Source organism: Diplotaxodon limnothrissa, linkage group LG6 (genome assembly GCF_057381915.1).
Source record: "Diplotaxodon limnothrissa isolate DT_005_m linkage group LG6, D_limnothrissa_male_GT1.1, whole genome shotgun sequence".
NCBI lineage: Eukaryota > Metazoa > Chordata > Actinopteri > Cichliformes > Cichlidae > Diplotaxodon > Diplotaxodon limnothrissa.
In genome coordinates this window covers 10,427,178-10,448,674 of record NC_140601.1, presented here as the reverse complement: position 1 = coordinate 10,448,674, position 21,497 = coordinate 10,427,178, and the positions used below count along the sequence as shown (strand labels likewise).

Below are 21,497 nucleotides of genomic sequence, written 5' to 3'. Positions count from 1 at the left end.
CCAACTCTCTGCCATCTATAATCCAGTTTCGAGTTCCCTCCCCAGACGCCTTAATGCCCACTCACATCCTGGGCCATCTGATCTCAGGAATTCGCATGATAAGGTGGGGCCAGGTTTCACAATGAACTCACCCGAAACTCTGGCTGATTGGGACCCACACCCAGTTTCACACCTTGGCTCAGGCGATTAGAGGATCATCAGGGGGTCCTTTTGTCCCTCTGTGGGGGGGATACTCCCACTAGGTCTATATCTGGGACTCTCCACCATTTGACCTTAGAACTGAAGAAGCTTCTCGGATGAGAGGTGAAACGTCTTCAAGTAACTTACAGTTTTCTACAGACGCTAGGACACATTTCTCAATACTTAGGTCACATTTGCAAAACTCCTCACACAGTGAGCACAACAGAAGTCTATGTGGGCTAAACTGAGGACCAGTTATCATTGTTTTGGCACAAAATGCATTCAATGACTACATCTCTCAAATTTCATGAATTATCTTCTCACTCAGACACAACAACTGCCAAAAACCTTTGTACGTGCAGGACATTTTGCATGTGCTTACATACTGTTTTCAAAACTGTTAAACTTATGGCCAAAACAATAACACAATGCAAAACTTGAAAAGACAGCAAAATCCAACAGCAATATTTTATTGACACATATTTTAAATCTAAAAATGCAGTTTAACCAGCCACAGCTGATTCTCATTGTAGATGAACATCTACACAGGTGTTACTCCTTCAATTTTTCAACTCCTTCAATTCTGGCAGCCAGAAGATTCTTTCCTAGGTGTATTGCCCTAGATGACATAAGATGTGATGTGGATGAGAACCTGTGGCCAAATGGAGAAGACCGAGTAGATTAGCATTACTATTGTATGAGTATCAGTGGATGGTGTGTATACAAATTCTTGTATTTTGGGATTACTTAGTGCAGAAAAATAAAAATACATAAACAAATATTAATGAATTCTGCATGATGTCTGATTCATTCCAGTAACATATATTGAAATTATAAACAGAGATGTGTCCTTGTTTTACACAGGAAAACACTGTGTAATGCTACATGTTGTTAGTGTTTTTTAGGTCATTGTTTTGTGGGTGACAAAGTGTGTTTGTCGGCTGTCAACCTTTGCTAGTGTTCTGGAAGAATGAGTTTATTTGAGACCTGAATGAAGTGTTTTGGTAGTTGTAGTGCATTTTGAATGTGAAATGAACTGCTTTGCCACGCTGAGGGTCAGTTAGGAGAATTGTGTGAAGAGTTTTGCAAAAGTGACCTAAGTATTGAGACATGTGTCCTAGTGGCTGTAAAAAACTGTAAAGAAGTCCAGACGCTTTTCTTTGCAAGCTCCTTTGACTACAATGACCTGGATGACTGAGAACCTTCACAGACATGAAGGTGTTTTGGCAAAAAAAGCTGGTCAAACATTAAACTGCAAAACTGAAAGTGCTGTTTGAGTCTGAACATTTTCAACTCACCACCAGAAAAAGATGCTGTTCTCCACAATATGTAAATAAGGATAGAGTATAGGCGATATCAGCAGCTGGATCAAAATGAGAATTTTATATCCCCCATAGTTGAGTATAGGCATTCAATCCAAAAGGTCACATGTTGTGGAGAAATAATGTGAATCTTTTGTGCAATCAAATGTTTTATTTTTATTTTAATAGCACAACAAATAATACATTTGTTAATAAATCTTATTCAGACACAAGTTTGCTTGTTGCTTGCTTCCTCACAAACGACCATTTCTGCTCCTTACATTCATCACCCTGAAAACAGCACAGTGAACAAATCATACTGAAACACTGTGTTTATTTCAGTTACAAAAGTTATTTTTATTTTAGGTTTCATGAAACACATATATATTGTTGGCAGTACTTTAGATGAAGGCAGCATGCTGCTCTCAGACTTACACTTAAACTCAAAGGGTCTATAATCTCTAAACTGATATATTTTACAAAGAAATCCTGTCTGGGCAGCGTCTGGATTTGGACTGAAGAGCTCGTTGGCATTTCTAAAACAATAGCAAACCTGCACACCATACATTGTTTGGTTTTTTGTTTTGTTTAAAGTTGTAGATATACATTAGAGACATGGCAGATTTGCATATATTCTTCAGGGTCTGCAGTCCTTTTCTCTTCTTCTGTGCTCCTGTGAGAATCTAAAACAAAGGTCACATAAATCATGGGGTTAAATTGATGCCTGTGGGACAAAATTACTCCAACAATATTCAGGACAAATTTATTTTTCCTCTGCAAAAAAATGAAATTGAGTACAAAGCATGTGAAACTTTTCTGTCTTGTGTTGTGTTCATTTATGTCTTTTCTTTTCTCTTTAATGTTTCTGTCCATTATATGTGCAAGAACAAACTTCTGAATCACCTCTTAGTGATAAGTGTCTACAGTTTCCTTTCTCGTTTGGCTCTGGATGAAGGCAGTCGCACTTTTCTCCTCTCCCTCTTCCTTCTCTTTCCTGCTTGGCTTCTCAATGTCCTTGTCTAGTCTCGTCTACTTTTCTACTTTTGCCCTGGATGACTCTCACGGTCTGTTACAACCTAAAAGAGGAATTATGGATTTGAACAACTGGTCCCTGAATGCAATTGACACGCTCTTCTCAACGAGAAGCCTGGGCTTGAGTAAGTCCGAGTGTCCTAGAGGGACGTTCCCCTCTGGATACACAATGGACGGGTGGAGGAACTGGAGGGTCGTGTGCCTGGCGGGACTGTCAATCGAGGACATTGTAGACATCTACCTTTTCGGAACCATGATAACAGGGTTCTTGCTGTTCGGAGTTGGCTTGGCCCTGGCTTATCAAGGAAAGCGGAATCGACTTTCCAAAACCCCACAAGGCTGCCCGCTGTGATGGAAATGATGGGACGGGTCGTGACTTCTCAAAATGGGCTCATTGAACGCAGCACGGATAAGATCTTGGAGAAGCTCACGGCAGTCTCCGCTCTCTGAGCACAAGATTGATAACATCTCAGAGAAGCTCTCCAACGGGAGACTGAGAGACCAGTTAGACCAACTGTGAAATTGACATGCAGTTGTTCGCACTAAAGGAAAACCACCATCATTTCATGCAGCTACCATATCGGTGTCAGCTGTGGTCTCAAGGCTGGAGCTGATACGTATGTATGTTCGGGGGGTCCAATTTCACTGCAGATGTAAACATTGCATGTGACAAATAAAAGGCTTGATTGAATAGCTTCAGACTTATGTTCAAAGAAAAGAAAAGAAGCCCTCAAACCTCTACTCTACTTTATGTGTTGATTTAATGAGCGAGTTCACTTTGTTTCTCTCTTCTCTCAAACGTCTAATCTCTCCTCCTCCTCTTCCTCTGTGTTTTATTCAGTCGTACCGTTTACAGCAGCGAGCAGGGCTTCTTCTTGACCTTGGCGGGCTGAGGGCAGAGGACGGCACGAATGGCCTCATCAAACACAGTCTTCAGACCACGCTGGGTCAAGGCTGAGCACTCCAGGTATTTGACTGCATCTATACATGCGAAGACACATATATGTTAATAAAAGAAGAGAAAGAACTACAAAGACAAAGTAAGAGAAGAAAGGTTTGCTGGTAGTGGAGAAGAATAAGTTCAACTTTCAAAGAACACTATAGTCAACTACAGCTACTATACTTTTACTGTGATGCCAGGAAATGAGGGGAATAACAAAAATTTGCAGAGGCAGTCAGGCTACAAAGTTCTCTAGCATCTTCATCTGCTAGTTTCATATCTTCACTGGTGAGGAGAGCTTCAAATCTTAAAGTGCTTTTCAAGCAAATAAAGTAAGAGTGACTGACCTATCTCCTTAGCCAGAGCTAGGCCCTGTGGATAGGTGATAGGCGCCAGCTTCTTGTCCTTCAGTTTCTCAATGGTATCCTTTTCATCCCTCAGATCCAGCTTAGTGCCAACCAGGATGATGGGCGTGGAGGGGCAGTGGTGACGGACCTCAGGGTACCACTGGCAGAATACAGAGTAAAGGAAAACTAAATAAGAGGCAAGAAAGGGGAACACGCAAAATCAAGGAACGTGTTAGAGGCAAAAAACAGAATCAAAGGTGGAGGGAGATGAAGCTCTGATGCCAGGTGTTACAGAAAGGTGGATGAAGGCATGAAAAACAAATGATATGCTGTAGCTATTAAAGATGAGAGAAATACATCATCCAACTTTCACCCACAGCATCAATCATTCATTCACATCAATTATTAAACCTGTTTAGGCTTTTTCTCCATTTTGTAATCCAAGTACCTATTTTTTTTCTCTATAATAAATTACTGCTTTTGTTCCGTTTGTTCTTTTTTACATTTTGTTCCTCGGCAGCTGAGAGACAGGCCTCATAAAAAACAGCCAAAACTCACCTTAGCTCTGACGTTCTCATAGGATGCCGGGCTAACCAGGGAGAAGCAGATTAGGAAAACATCCTGGATGGAGAGACAAGGAGACAAAGAATTAGAATAGCTGCTGCAGTTTTAATTAGCTGACATGTTATATAAGTTCTGTCTGTGTAACTTTATGTCCATTAGTTACTGTGTGTGCCTGTGTGTGTATGTGTGATTCTGTACCGTCTGTGGCTAGGACAGTGGGCGGAGCCTGTCATAATCTTCCTGTCCAGCTGTATCCCAGAGGCCCAGGTTGACCGGCTTGCTGTCCACCATCACATTAGCTGAATATTTGTCGAATCTGTGGGGAGAGTAGAGAAGGTCAGCGATCAGCCAACAAGTCATAGGCAACCTTTCATTTCATTGGTTATTCATTCATTCAACAATCTTTCAATTCACTGATTGTTTAACCAGTGAAACTCCTGTAATGGAGAAAAAAACAGGACCATACTTGAAATACCACTGTTCACAAAAACATTAACCAACAACATTACTTTGGTTAGTTTGACACAAAAGCCATCCTAACCATGTCTAGTAAGAGAGAATAATACATAATAAGGCAGGGCTGCCCCCGTGTGGTCTCATAGTAGAATAACAGTTTAATTTCTCATTTTTAAAAACTTGAGAAATTTCATATTCATATTCAAATGTATTCAGGCTCAAATGAAACTGATAACACAAATGTTTGCAGACACAGATGTTTTTTTTACAGAAAGAAAGAGACTAGTGTACCAGATTAATCCTGTTTTATGGCCTGTCCGAGGTCTACCCCGCCCTTTGCCTAATGACAGCTGGGATGGGCTTCAGCCTACTTAATGACCCAGTAGTTAAAAAGATGGATGGATTTCCTGAAATAGAAAAGTCACTGAAATAACGTAAACTGTCAAACATAGAACAACTATGACAAACAGTCAACACTATCTGAGATCCTGCTGGTGGTTAGGGAGGATATACGTGATTCTGTTTGTTGTTTAAACATATTTATAGAGTTAAGAGTTCAGATTGCTGGAAGAACAACATTCACGCAGTCTGATTGCTGTTTTTCTCCCAAAATGTAGAAACACCTGCTAACCATGGCACACTCTGCTTTTCCATTAGGTCTGTGCAAATACTACTTAAGTACACTCATCCTCCTGTGCCATTAGTGATATTAACAGAGTGTATTTTTTGACATATATAATATAGTTAGTATAGTTATTATACTAGCCGTAGCTGCCCCGCTTATTTTAGACATTCACAATAAAAAAGTAAGCGATAATATTTCAATATCAAACGTCATAATTAAGGTCAACATCTAAATAATGCTGTGTACAGACTCACACAGGTGTTAAATTACAGCATAAACTTACCTTAGACCTTCCTCCGTCATTCTCCTCCTAATTGTGCTCGGAGACACAGAAAACATATCGGCAATTACCCCGATGGTTATCCAGGACAGCACTAAAGTCCTGAGTGCTGCAGCCGGGATTTCAAGACGTGGACGACCAACATTTGAAGACTGTTCTTCCTCGGCGTATTCCAAACGAACACGGTGCTGAATTGATCTTAAACTTTCGACAATGCTGTCATCGATGCTAACATCTTGAAGAGCAATTATCATCCCAAGCATTTCAGAAACATCATCTAAACGACTCAAAACAGTATCTACAGGTAAATGTATCTACCCTCTCTATCTGATCTGCTAAAATGAGCAGAATTGACTGAAGTTCACACCAGTCCGCCATCCTCCCTGACCTTTGACCTAGCACGTTTTTGCTACCTGTGGCAGCCGTCCGCGGAGCAGGTATCCAGGAAAACTAGTCGATAGTAAACGATCAGCCAATAGGCGCAAAAGTCAAGCCCACTTGTTGTGTGCCCACCTTATTACTAAATTAGGCAGAGCACTCTGAATTGAATCAGGACATAAAGCACGGTCTTTATGTTGCTTTATTGAACACTGTCCATCTTACAACTAGCCACTTAACGGGGCTTCCTTCGGACAACCACATCCGGTTCAAAGGTCATCACATTAAGACATAGCCATATCAATACATGACACCCCCCTTTTCCTTAGATTCAAACTTTAGTTGTAATAACTTTGATGTCTTTTTTCCCCCCAACATTGAACATTCTTCTTGTCTTACTTTCTAACAATTATATAATCTAAATGTCTCACCACACATGTACCTTTCTTTTTTCAATATATACATGTCGAAATACACATATGAACTTGAAACTTGCCAAATGTAAGTTACCTCTTCACCTTAACATATTATAGTTCATTTCACCACAAAATCACGAAACCTCTCGGGTATCTTTTTAGCCCTCTGTGATCTACTTGGTCTCTCTGGCCCCTGGGAGCCCTCTTGTGGTGTTGGAGTGAAGGTGTCAGTCTTTGTGGGTGTTTCACCTTCCTCCCTTTCAGGTATTGTGTCATAGTGTCCTTCTCTGGTCTCATTTGTCTCGTATTTCTTCACATGTGTGGTATTCCGGTGATAGCGAGCTCCTGTTGGTGATTCAATAATGACTTGGTTTCCAGTTCTGCTTACAACTTTGTGTGGTGTTGCGTTGAATGGTGTTGTAAACTTGTCCACTTTGTCTTGTTGAACCAGCACTGTGTCTTCCTATTTTTATTTATTTTTTATTTTTATTTTATTTATTTTTATTTTTATTTTATTTTTCTGAAATTACACACGTTACTAACGTGTGTAATTTCAGAAAAATAGCTCTACCATTGACCAATCTCACCTGTCCTAAGGTTATTTTTCTCACCTCCTATCACTTCCTGTTCCAACACATGGTTGTGTTTTTGTGTAGCTTATCTGGATAGCCGAAATAACTAAAAACTTATAGATAACTTCTTATTTCATAGTTTAATCTTCACTTGCTTCATCCGAAGCACACTCTCTTGTATTCACTCCCTGTATTTTTAGGAATTTGCTACCTTAGCTTAGCTAAGCCAAATAACACAGACCAATTAGTTAAACTACATGAATGTCTCAAAGCCATAAAGACCTGGATGACCTCTAATTTCTGCTTTTAAATTCAGATAAAACTGAGGTTATTGTACTCGGCCCTTAAAATCTTAGAAATATGGCATCTAACCAGATTCTTACTCTGGATGGCGTTACCTTGGCCTCCAGTAACACTGTGAGGAACCTTGGAGTGATTTTTGACGAGGACATGTCCTTCAATGCACATATTAAACAACTATGTAAGACTGCTTTCCTCGATTTGAGCAACATCTCTAAAATTAGAAATATCCTGTCTCAGAGTGAAGCTGCAGTTATTACTTCCAGGTTGGACTACTGTAATTCATTATTATCAGGATGTCCTAAAAACTCCCTGAAAAGCCTTGTAGTACCATATCACCCTATTAGAGCACTTCACTCTCACACTGCAGGCTTACTTGTTGTTCCTAGAGTATTTAGAAGTAGAATACGAGGGACAGCCTTCAATTTTCAGGCCCCTCTTCTGTGGAACCAGCTTCCTGTTTGGACAGACACTATCTCTACTTTTAAGATTAGGCTTAAAACTTTCCAAAATATATAATTAGGGCTGGACCAGGTGACCCTGAATCCTCCCTTAGTTATGCTGCAATGCGGTGGGCTGCTGGGGGATTCCCATGATGCACTGAGTATTTCTTCTTCAGTCACCTTTCTCACTCACTATGTGTTAATAGACCTCTCTGCACTGAATCATACTTGTTATTAATCTGTCTCTCTTCCACAGCATGTCTTTATCCTGTCTTCCTTCTCTCACCCCAACCGGTCCCAGCAGATGGCCCCGCCCCTCCCTGAGCCTGGTTCTGCTGGAGGTTTCTTCCTGTTAAAAGGGAGTTTTTCCTTCCCACTGTCGCTAAAGTGTTTGCTCAACAGAAAGGCAGTTGTTAGAGGGTGAATGGCAGGAACACTGTGTCTGCTGCCTCTTCTCTTGCCTCTGTGTATCAGTGAGTATTCAACAACAGTTTCTATATTTAACTGCAGGTTCTTACTGCATAATTCTGTCTGTATAATATGAAAATGATTCAATGCATCGAGTTATGCCAAACCTCACAGAAACTGTGCACGGTGGGTATTCTGAATTGCTGCTCGGCACATATATGCAGACCACAGTCAGAGCCTTACCCTCGGCAGCTTGAAGTCACACAGAGGTAACCCACTCGCTCTCTGTCAGCACGCAGTCGCAGACTCGTGAGCGAGGTTTTTTTTTTCTTTTGTTTTGCTCTTCTACTCTTAAGAGCTCCATTAGCCACACAGAGGGCACAATATGTTCTGCATTGCTTCTCAAAGTTAGCATTGGTTAGTGATCATGGCCTGTTTTAGGTTTATAAATCATTGGTTTACACCACATTCCTCTGAATTAATGTCACAAATTGACAAACTGACAGTGAGATACAGTGAAGCGTGTAGAACATGTAATTCAAATCAGAGCACGAGCAGAACAAGAGCATGAAGCTGAGATCAAACTTCATTTGCTTCCATCTATAAGGTGCAGGTCACTGAGGTCTTCTGACAGAAACCTGCTGGTGGTTCCTCGTTCTAGGCTGAAAACCAAAAGAGACTAAGTGTGTCTTCAAGGCTGTTGGCTGATAATCTATGGAATGCACTAATATTACATTTGATCTCTGCGGTCTGAACATTTGAAAGAGCAGCTCTACTTATTTGTACAGGCTTAATTTTAGGTAGTGGATATTATTATTGTCTTTTAATGTTTGTATTTATTTTTATTGATTATTATTGTGATGCACTTTCTCTATAGAAATATTTTACCTTCATTTCCCTTCTGTAACTTTATGAAAGCCAAAAGCAAAAAGAGACGATAAGTAACTTTGCATAAATGTGTGGAGCTTTGCAGCTTTGCAGTTGATAAAGCTTCATAATGACACTATGTGACTATGCAGTGTCCAATATTCAAACTGAAATGCAGTCATTAGAGAGTGAATGGCAGCAACACTATGTGTGGTGCCCTTTTCTCTTTTCTCTGTATCAGCGAGTGTTCAGCTACAGTATCTATATTTAATGGCTCTGGTCCTCACTGTGTGTTTCTGCCTTACTTCTGAGAGCAGATATTTTACAGGTACAAAGAAAAACTGGCAGTGACCTGGTGGGCGGGGGATTCCTCTTTCAGGTGTGACGGCGAACACAGAGGTCGCTCTGCAAAAGAGAGTCATTGGAGGTGATGAATGTGAGCGACAGTATCATGTACAGCTCAGAGCAGTTTATCCACATGGACCTTCCAGCTTGTGTGGAGGCTCTTTGATCAGCGACCGCTGGATTCTGCAGCTCACCGTCTGAAGCCAGGAGGGTGAGGAGACCAGAGCAGCAACTAAAACTTGTTAACCCAAGGAATGTCTAGTAGCCATGTTTTTGCTATTCAGTAAAAAGTAAAATACATTCAGACAAGATGAGAAATAAAATATGGTGACCATCAGTAATCATGTTTTATGTTTGCTGTGCACATGCAGGACCATGTTTGCAAATCTAAGTGTGCATCAAGGGGGTCCGGAACAAGAAGTGCAGATAACAGCAGAAGCTGAGATCTATACAGACAAAGACACCAGCACAGGCAGAGTTCATGACATCATGCTGCTGCAGCTACTAGCAGCTCTGATGTCCAACCTATAAAACTACCTGACTGTGAGTTGTGGATGTTTCTGCTTCAGGTTCATGTGTTCTGACAGATACTGACACGTCGTGCTAACGTCAGTTTTAGATTCAAATGATACTTTGATGTTCCTGTGGCTCAAAGTTTCTTGCTTTGAAGTTTTTTTTCTTAAAGTTTCTTCTTGACCTGAGCTCTGTGCTGTGAAGTGAGTTCAGCATATGTAGAATATATTTCCTTTATCTTATCCCAACAGTGGGAATCAGGATAAGTACTCACAGGAAGCTGCTTATCAATTGAAAGCCCTGGTTATCAAGTTAACCAGGGCTTTCAATCCTAATGGATGTGGATAAACTATACTGGCAGTGCAGGTTTTAAAAAGGAAGATAAAACTGTAATATTAGAAAAATATGAAGGGTTTAAATGCATAATACAGACTGAAAGTAACAGCTGCTGCAGAAAAACCAGTGTTGTGTGTGTGTGTGTGTGTGTGTGTGTGTGTGTGTGTGTGTGTGTGTGTGTGTGTGTGTGTGTGTGTGTGTGTGTGTGTGTGTGTGTGTGTGTGAGTGGAAAATTGCTTAGTAGTAAAAGCACTATATGAATGTGCAAGAACTTCAGATGCTTTGTTCAATAAGACTATCAGGAGGGACTATGCGCTTACCTGCTGCTCCTTGGCAGGTAGCTCTATGCCCTCCTGGGTTTTAATTGCACCTTAGAACACACATGCATCAACACTACAATGAGCGGGTGGAGGGAGGTTTGGAGTCTTCTCCCACCCCCATTCTCTGCGGCCTGCTGGAGCGGGAGGGCTAGGAGAAGTTGGCCGTCCGACTGCGGTCTGGGGTGTGGGGCCTCCCTGCTGCTACGGAGTCGGGGTGGTCTGCCTCTCCCCACCGCAGGGAAAAGGGTAACACCACCTGGGTCTGGGTGCAATTCCCCCCTCCAGGGGCAAGGGTACCTAGACCCGGTTTGTAGAGTACGCTTGGGGAGTGTGATCGTGTGTACAGCGTCTCTTTATGTCTGTCTCCACGTTGGTTGAGTGTGGAGTAAGTGCACATGAGAGCATGAGGGTGGGAATGGATGTTTGTGTCTGTGTGTGCCTGTATGTCTGTGTCTATATGTCAGGTTGGGTATCAGACACCACCTCTCTGGGGACACCTCAGGTCCTCCAAGGTTTGGAGGCCTATCTCCACCCACCACCACTTCCCCTGCCGGTGGCGGACTCCCTCAGGTGTCGGTGCGTTGGTGGTTCTTTGTGTCTGGGGGTGGGTGTCCAGGTACACACCGGCTCACTCCTTGGTGGCCGCTTATCGGGGCCTGGAGCCTGGGGCTCGCTCGGGCCCCTTCGGAGGTGGGGTGCCCCCGGCCTCTCGGCCTGGGGCTCGGTCACTCAGGCGCAGCTGGGGGCCGGCGGAGCTCATGGGCGCGTCACTGCAACTCCCCCTGGCTTCTGCTCCGCGGCTGCTGAGTGAACCCTCATCTGGGACTCTCCTCAGCTCTTACTGGGACAGTGGCGCGGCTGCCCCTCTGTTGGTCTTCCATGGTCTCTTGTGTTCTGGGGGCCTCTGGATGTCTGGAGTTTTGACCTCCTCCATACCCGCTTCACACCCTGGAGGACGGGGCTGTGGCCCCCCACACACTCCCTAGCAGATCGTTACATGGAGAAACCTTTGGAATACAAGCGCGCTGATCCACACAGGTATGCACACAGGTGTTCACTGCTCGTAGACCCAAATTACACCTTTCTTGGCCGCTACTTCGAAGCACATCTGTCCTGCGTGCTGCACAACAACATTGAATATTTAGTATTTACTGCTGTTTACACTTAGCTAGATTAATGCGATGGTGTTGTGTTTAGTATGTTGCTTTGTTTTTTTTGCTTGTTTTCTATTTTTCTCTCAACAGGTGATCCAGGAGATTTTTTTTCTCCCCCCCCTTTCTCACTGTCCCTCTCCCCTTCTGTTTCTCCTTTCCTTCCTCTTTCTTTCTTCCTTTCCTATCCCTCACTCATGTCTGTCCCGTCTGTAAAATCTGAAAATAAAATATAATAAATAATAAAAACAAAGATCGACCAAATGGACCAATACGGCAATGCCACGATGATCCATTTGGCAAAGTAAATCCATTGGGTATCCTTGTTGGTCTTCAGACAACAATTCTGATGGCTAAAGAACCAAATGGGACAGGCAAAAAAAAAAAAAAAAAAGACAGCAAAAATCCTGACTGACATCACGACCTATCATTACACAGGAGAATCTGATGGATGGATAATTAAGTATTTCATTTAATTAATGTTTGAAAGACAGTTTCAGCTTTTATTCTGTCAGCTGCAAACTTTCTGCTGTTTATTAGTTTAAGAGAAAATAAAACTTAATATAACAACAGAATTTAAACATAGGCTGCAAACTGAAAAATGTCTACGAAAAAATGCTATTGAAGAATTTTAGCCCCTCCCACTGTCCATGTAGTACAGTAGGAGGGTCTAAAGTTGAAAGTTTCAAGGGATCTTCCAGGAATGGTGATGCTGCTTTTCTGGACAAATGATCTCTAAGCTTGAACTTAACCAGAGGGATATAGTACAAAGAAAATTCAACAAGGCTTGGCTTACTTTGCGTTAGCTGGCTTGAGAAAACGTAAAACACCAGTCAGTGTCACGCCGCCGGGTATATCAACTTCTCTTTTAAGCTGTGCTTTCTGCTTCATGCTCCGTGCCCACGCATGTAACAAGGGCTGCTACAAGGCCCTTTAAAACAGGAAGTAGCATGTGCTGCAGTGAGCTTGAATGGTGTCCCAATGCGCTGAGCAAGCACAGTGCAAGCATGCTAGCCAGGTGTGGTGCGTGATGATAAAGTGGTGACTAAAACTCTATAAAGGACATAACTAATATAACAGCAGGTCAGGGTTACTCTTACAATTTTCTCTGGTAAGAAGTCAAAATCCTTCATATAGAACTCTGAAGTTACCTGGAGAGATGAGATCCTGCTTCATAGTACAGGCCTCAGGGCAACATTTCAAAGTTAACGTGCAAAACAATCAATATATGTATTTGTATGTAACTGACAAAAAAAGGAGAGAAAAGCATCCAAACACTTCTTGTGTCATTCCAGAGTTGAGGTCGCAGGTTATGGTGCCACCACTGGACTAGCTAATGAGAAAAGGAGTAAGATGATTTTTAACAAATTTGTTGTATTAAGAAAAAAGAAAACAAACCATCCAAACTGTTACTTTATTAGTAAAGAGATGTTGCAGATATTTGTACTGAAATTGTATTTTTCTTCATTTCTAATGTGTTCAAAGCAAAAACAAGCTTTTCCTGTGAGCTCAGACCATTTTATTTCTTTCTGCTGCATTTCTGCATAAAATACAAATCTGCATCATTTTTTAAAAAAGTGCTTTAAGCTGAACTAATTGTCCCTTTATTTCTAGAACCTGGTGAATCACCCTCTCTTCACTGTGCAGAGACTGAGGTTGTCAGCTGTACAGAGCTCAATGATATTTTACAGAAATAATTCCCCGAGGTCCACCGAGTCAGGAGCTATCAGCACTGGTTCTGTGGACAAAGTCCTGGGAAAGATATATGTCGAGTGAGTTTGCATGATCCCTCAGCTCACAGCTGCATTTATTAAACATTCAAAATACAGAAAGATTTTATAAAACTGGGAAACTGTATTTCTGTCTTGCAGGGAGACTCTGGTGGAGGAGTGGTTCATAATGGCAGGATTTATGGGGTCTCTTCTTTTGTGGGAGATCCAGACTTTGTATGCAGAGCACCGGCTGCCTTCATGGACCTCTGTGATCCTGAGTATGCAGATTGGATCAGGAAAACTATCAACCCATAAAAAGCTGTGAGGTGTGGATAACTGTAAACAAGCTGAAATAAATAATCTTTTAGAGTTTAGCTTTGGTTTCTTTTATTCTGTTTGATATAAGCAGTAGAGGATTTCAGAATTTCTGTGTTATTTGCCAAAAGACGTTTTTTCAGCTGCACCCACACACAGTTTCTTTAGATAACTTCAACTGCAGAAAGTAAAAACTCAGCATTAAGTTTCAAATGCAGTTTTAAAGATAATAATATGGAGTCCCTGAAGAAAACACCCGTCAATAGAAAAAGCTGCAAAATCCTGCAAAATGTAACAGAAGTTGAATAAAACACAACGGAAATAGAAAAAAATGCAACAGGGCTGAAAAACTGAACAAACAAACAAAAAACAAACACAAATTACAACAGAAATAATAACAACGATATAAAAAAAATAGAAGTAGAAAAAAAACATTCTCATCCTAAAACTTGGTGACAAAGTGGAATATGGTAAGGAAACACTCATTTAAGTGCTGTCATTACTCAAAGGTTCCTGATAATCATGCATGAAGTGATTTCTGGAGGGGAATGAAACTTAACTGAACTGCTCCCTGTGACATTTTGACCTGTCAAACGCAGGCGTAACTCCTGTTATTCATTGTTGTATTGCAGGTCTGCTGTGCACGACGTCTGTGAATCTGAGTAATTTGGTACAGATGAAGGAATAAGACTGCTCAGATGCTTTGGGTGTCACGTAATGATCCCTCAGGTTTGGGTGTCTTTGGTGCCCTTTGATTTCAATCTACCTGCACATTGAACAGAAATCCTGCCATGACAGAACACACTAATGCCTTTTCAAGGGAGAACCGATCCTAATCTGAGCTGTCAGCCCCAAGTTCTCTGCAGTCATCAAATCAAGCATAATCTGGTTTGAACAGGCTCCCTGCCTCACTGCAAAAGCCTTTTTACCAGCTGCTGTTTGACAAACTGCAAAGCCTCTGAAGAGACTTTAGAAAGGGGGAAAAAGGATACGACGAAAAAGCTGAACAAAAAGCTATCCATGCACTGTTTAACATTTCACTTGGAGTTTATTGACTGTATTCTATCTGTGGATTGCATTATAGCTTCTCTGAGAGCTTTGCTCCCTGAAGATTTTATGATCTGTGAACGCTGAGTCTCTCTTGTGGCTGTAAACCAGTCTGCTCAGCATGGCACTGCATGGCAGAGTTTCTCTCCATTTTTTTGAATCACCTTTGCTCAGTTGTGCTCCTAACTGATCTCCTGAGTTTGGCTGTATTCCTGGACTTTGCCCTTTAGTTACTCTTCAGTCTCTTTGACACACAGGCTGCCAAATTTGAAATAACATTTTTAGTTTTGGAAAAAGAAGAGCGTGTCTAGCAAATTCTTGCACATCCTTGTTCTTAAATAGCACTTTTCTACTCAAGCACTCAAAGTACTTTATACACCTCATTCACCCATTCATACAAGCACTTTTCTGTACCTAAGTTCTTTCTATCTAACATTCATACTCTGATGGACACGTGAAAGAGCAGTTTGGGGTTCAGTATCGTGTCCAAGGATACTTTGAGATACAGATCAGATCAGGCTGCGATCGAACCTCCAACCTTCTGATCGGTACTAATTGGACGTTTGCTGCTGCACATGTAGCATCACAGCTTAGAAGATGGTGGTGTGGAAATGTGTTTCCCATTAACAATTGACTAAGAAACTCTTAGTCAAGGGTTAACGTCACTAATGTCAGTATTTTCACTGACTCTAAAAAGGCACTGATCTTCATTAGATTAGATCAACATTGTTCCTTAATCCTGAGCTGTACAGGAAAATAGATTTCTGATACACATGTACATAAACAAATAAAGAGAGATGTTTCCCACCTGCTGAGAAGACAACAAATGCATAACCTGATTACCACCATCTCACATCCTCTGATTTCTGGCACCTATAAGTGAGATTGATTTCACTGTCCTGCTGTCTTGGCCTTTAGGAGAACACAGTGAAACAGATGAAGCTTGCACCAGATGGTGGAAACACATTGATCGTGGTCTTAGACACAGCATCCACACTCTGTACATGATAGTGTGTGTGTGGTGCTGTTTGCAGGAACTTGATGAGGCTTTGCTTAAGTGGAAATCCACTGATGTTCAAGCCCCAGGGAAGTGGGCGGGGGGATAGGACCTCTGGGGCCCTCTTCCTGATGGAGCCCTACCTGACTCCTTTCACTGCTAAAGCAAGAATGGTGCCACAGCTCATTGAAACAATACTTCATTTCATCAGAATCATCAAATGATTCTGTTAAAAACAACCGCCCAGTGTACTTGCATGGCAAACATCGTGATTAGATATTCAAGAAGAGCCTCTTAAAGATGAAGGTCTGTGTCTCTTGACCTAAACACATAATCCAGTTAAATCTGATTTATGTTCATTAATGCCCCTCACACCGTAACTTAAAGTAATAAATCGGTCACTGATTAATTACAGAAGTACGTCTGTGAGCATAAAGATGTAAGCCTTGGACCATCAGGATAAAATGTGGTTGGGAAACTTAACAAGCTTTGATAAAACTTCATCAGTAGCTCAAGCAAGACCTCAAAACCTTCGATCACCACGGGTGGTTAGCAGACTGTGGTTGTACCATGCAGCCTAACAACATGCAGTAAATTGCAGGTTAAAGCAGTCTGCTTACACATTGTTAAACGAGGGAAGGGAACTAATGTGGCTGTCACATTACCCTTTTGTCCCATTTCATCCCAGGACTTGATTCAATTGCTGCTCACTTTCTACAATACTTAAAACTGATCAGTAGGACCTGAAACTGCAAACATTCAAACATTCAGGCCAACAATCAGTTGGTGAACATATTAATCTACTACAATTAGCAAAAATGAATAAATAAACAGAAGAAAGTTAGAGTGATATCAGAGTCATGCAAGTTTTTGACCAGCAGGTTAAACTCATGCAAATTAGCTTCATCCAGGCTCATGAAAACACTGTCCTGCTTATAAACAGCAGATCATTTGTGTCAGTGTCAGGATGGTTTATATTTGAGCTTTTAGTTCACACAGAACAATTTTTATTAATTGTTTTTAGCGATTACGAAAGTCTGTGAATCCCCAAATTGTTCAGTTGTTCTCTTTGCTCCCCATGAGGTCACTTTCACCATGTGACAAAAACAACACCCCACTCTACACACTCGGGCCACCAGCAACTTTCTAAATCCTCAATAAAAAGCTGACAGGTTGCAATGATGTTCCAAATAACTTATTAAGAAAACAACTAAATACACAGGAAATGTTATGAAAATTGGTTTATTTTATATCTCATAGTTTTAAATGATGCAATAAAAATATGTACAAAACATCACAAACTGTAATATTTTACAAATGCTTACGTCCTGCTGATGCAATGGAGACATCTTCCAGTGACAGTCTTCATCAGTGTGAGTGTGAGGAGGATCCTAAACCCACCGACACAGAAGTGCATGTTCACAACTCCCTCTGTGCAGGCGGGGTCAGGACCCTCCTCACCCAGGGTGAGGAGGGTTGGTGCTGTGGCCAGTCAGATATGAAGTGCTGAGAGTGGATCTTTGGTCCTCTGTGCAGCTCTGTCCACTCTCAGCTGCCCTGCAAAGTAATAACACAAGAAAGACGTCATTTTAACACAAAACAGCATTTTCATTGTTGGTAGCTGCAGTATGTTGTTAAAAAGCAATTTTAAACCCAACGTATACACATGAAAAATATAAATAAAGCTAAACCTACAGTGCTGCTGACATAGGATGATGATTTATACCAACTATTGGAAGAATTTTGTCTTCAATACAGTTTGTTGTCAATGTGAGGTGATAACTTACATAGTTGGAACACAGCACCACTCTCCCGTTTTTCACTTGGTCATCCATCCTTCTCATCGGGTTGGTCGGGGTAAGGCTGTCTTCTGGGTGGGGTGTTTGCTCCATCTTGGACGTAACTGGAAGTAATAACAACTAAAAAACGACCTTTAATTCACAATGTAATATTAATATTAATGTCACATATCAAGAAAAAAAGAAATACATTTCACATGTGCGAGTCACATGTTCTTATATCTGTAAAAACAAAAACACAAAGGCAAAGTTTAAAAACACGTTCTAACATAAACTAATCAGAGTCACTGTCATCCATGGAAAGGTTAAAAGGCCTCTCCCAGAAACGTCTGACTCCAAAACTACCTGAGGATGTTGAAGGGGCATCAAACTGGTCACTCACCTTGCACCTCTTTGCACTTACCTCTTCGGTGCAGATGTCTTCTCTGCTTCTCTTTTCTGAGGAAGGAGCAGCAGAGAGATCAGCTGAGGAAGCAGATGACAGAGCAGCTGAGAAAGGAGCAGCAGAGGGAGCGGCTGAGGAAGGAGCAGCAGAGGGAGCAGCTGAGGAAGGAGCAGCAGAGGGAGCAGCTGAGGAAGGAGCAGCAGAGGGAGCAGCTGAGGAAGGAGCAGCAGAGGGAGCAGCTGAGGAAGGAGCAGCAGAGGGAGCAGCTGAGGAAGGAGCAGCAGAGGGAGCAGCTGGGGGAGGAGCAGCAGAGGGAGCAGCTGAGGAAGAAGCAGCAGAGGAAGCAGCTGAGGAGGGAGCAGCAGAGAGAGCAGCTGATGAAGGAGCAGCAGAGGGAGCAGCTGAGGAAGAAGCAGCAGAGGGAGCAGCTGAGGAAGGAGCAGCAGAGGGAGCAGCTGGGGGAGGAGCAGCTGGGGGAGGAGCAGCTGGGGGAGGAGCAGCTGGCGGATCACCAACCTGGGCAACAACTCGAGGGAAGAATGGGGCATTGGCCTGGCCGAAAGGCGGCATGGGGATGGGGGCAGCACCTGGAGCAATAGGACGTTGCCAATCGTGCCAAAACGGCTCTGGAGGGTGCTCCCGGATGAGAGGGGAATCATCTCTCTCATCCATGGTGTCATACCCAGAGTCATCGCTAAGCCAATCCCCCCACTCTTCTGAGTCGTTCCAGTCAGATGAATTGTCAGTCTGTTCACTCACCTCTTCATCGTCTATAGGTAGGTAGGGGGGGTACTCACCATACTCACCTTGCTGTTCACCGTCATCAGCATCTGGTGCTTCATGAGAAGAGGGTGAGGGTGAGAAAGGGATAAAATACCTACCATACTCACCTTGCTGTTCACCGTCATCAGCATCTGGTGCTTCATGAGATAAGGGTGAGGATGAGAGAGGGATAAAATACTCACCATACTCACCTTCGCTGATACGCTGGGTATCAGTGTCCTGAGCTTCACCAGAAGAGGTGGTGCTCTGGAGACTGTCATCCAGGATCCTGATGACTTCAGGAAGGCCTTCTTCTGCAGGGCGTTCAACCACATAGTCAAGACGCCCTGTGAGGAAACAATTTTTAAAATAACATTAGGAATGTAATAGACACCCAGTGTTAAAGCAACAGACCTACATCTGTTAGTTTGAGCAGAGGATGAGAGAAAAGCATTTTATGTCAGACTGAATGACACTTCTACTTGTTCAATCTTTAAGTCAAGTTTTTTAATAGAAGACCACCAAACCTCCACCAAGGCAGCTCACTCTGTGTACTTTTAAGGCAGGGGTGCCCAATCCCGGTCCTCGAGAGCTACTATCCTGCAGCTTTTAGATGCATCCCTACTCCAACACAGCTGAATCAAATGGTTTGATCTCTTCAGCATGCCATCATGTTTGGCAAAGGCCTGATAACAAGCCATTCATTTGATTCAGGTGTGTGGGAACAAGGATGCATCTAAAAGCTGCAGGACGGTAGCTCTCGAGGACCGGGATTGGGCACCCCTGTTTTAAGGTGACACTATATCAGGAGTGGGCAATCTCAGTCCACGAGGGCCGGTGTCCCTGCAGGTTTTAGATGTGTCCTCGAACCAACACAGCTGATTTAAATGGCTAAATTAGCTCCTCAACATGTCCTGAAGTTCTCCAGAGGCCTGGTAACGAACTAATCATGTGATTCAGGTGTGTTGACCCAAGGTGAGATCTAAAACTTGCAGGGACACCGGCCCTCGTGGACTGAGATTGCCCACCCCTGCACTATATTGACACTATAAATGTCACTGTATTTTGTGTACATTCAATTTGTTTTATTTGTTCTTTGTAAGCCTTTATGCAAACACTATGTTGGAATAGGTAATGGATAATAGGTATTGATTTGTAAATAGCCGGACATGAGTAACTTATTATATAAATATACTACAGTACATTTATAACTAACCATGCAGCTCATTCTCCTGTTTTATTTACAATTCACGATGTCACACATTTTGAAAAAAGCTCATAGGTTAAATATGTGGATGCAAACCATAATGTAACATTTAGACCACATGTACCAATCGCATGTCCTAAATATAAAAAAAACAAAAACAAATATATATATATATATATATATATATATATATATATATATATATATATATATATATATATTTGTTTTTTTTATTTGTTTTTTTTTTAATAAAAACACAACCTCCTTGGCAAGAGTAAAAATTGCACACACAAAGCTCTGCAGGTATGTCTGAAAATGATGGTCAAGTGAAAAACAAACAAACAGAAACTCTTAACCCAGAATCCACATTTTTAGAAATGTGCACAAGGACTGTATCTGCCATAAGGACAGGTACATCTAATCTGTGGTAAACATGCTATCACTGTGTAAATATCCCTGTGTACAATATCTCTCTCTGCTATCTAATAAGGTTAAAAGCATTACCGTAACAGAAGATAGGTCTTAATGCCATTATTACTACTGTTTTCATATTCTTTTGATATTATTTTATTTGCATTTTTTTTATCTTTGTGTTTTACAGCAGAGAAAAAATATAGTTTATGTCAATAAAGCCTTTGATCCGGAGAAGAAAAGGATGTCAGGAGGGGACCTGGATCTGTGTGTTTACGCCTGCGTGTTCTGACCCGTGACATCTTGAAGATGCCGTTACCACAGAAACTGATTTTTGGGCATTTTACAAATTTTAGTCCATTAAGCTATTTTTAACCATTTCATTTTAAAGAAAAGTGTCAAATTTGAAGCCTTCAAGTCAAAGTAACACCTTTTTTTCATATTCATACACCAGTCGTTAATAATTTCTACACCTCTCCCGGAAAATTTAAAACATACAAACAATTTACAGGAAACAGACTTGAAATACACATATTTGATCACGTTAAAACTTGATATTCACACTGGAACTTGTTAAATTATTACAGTAATTTACATTTAAAGAAATTTTCACACTTACCTGCAGCGAAGTCCAGGTGACAGTCGGGGAGTCCGGGTCCACGGCGAGCCATCTTCAAACTTGAAAAACAAAAACAAGTACAAACGATGAAGTACTTGTTCTGCTCTCAAGTTATATCCGCTTTTAGTGAAATAGTTTGCAAAACTTAGCTTTCCACAGGCTGAGGTTGGAGCAGGTCGAAACAAGTCCACGAGCAAGTGTAAACAGACGTTTGGAACCTTGTGCAGCATTTATATACCCTCGGCGGCCATGGTTACGGTTGTCAACGTGTACACGTGCACGGGATAGAACTATCCGGTTGTCCAGTCTGACCTCACTAGCCGTGTCTGGGTCTAAACTCCGCTGCAGGTCCATATATCAAACGATCACTATGGCATTACTGAGAGTTGAAAAACTGTCTAAAGTCTTTCATTTTTAATAAAATGATCAGCGTTCTGCTCTACCAGGCATAACAATTGAGTTTAACATC

The 21,497-nt window shown here is 41.8% G+C and overlaps 1 protein-coding gene and 1 pseudogene across 1 annotated transcript; both read right to left on the bottom strand.

Moving 5' to 3' along the window:
• Nucleotides 1-1,724: 1,724 nt before the first annotated feature.
• Nucleotides 1,725-5,979, bottom strand: LOC146630118 (ras-related C3 botulinum toxin substrate 2-like; annotated as a pseudogene).
• An 11,939-nt stretch (nt 5,980-17,918) lies between these two features.
• On the bottom strand, nt 17,919-21,080 carry LOC146630117 (uncharacterized). The gene is made up of 2 exons (XM_085356779.1): nt 21,029-21,080; nt 17,919-19,138 (listed from the first exon to the last, which is right to left on the bottom strand). The coding sequence occupies exons 1-2, from the start codon at nt 21,078-21,080 to the stop codon at nt 17,919-17,921; spliced, it is 1,272 nt and encodes a 423-aa protein (XP_085212905.1).
• Nucleotides 21,081-21,497: the final 417 nt, after the last annotated feature.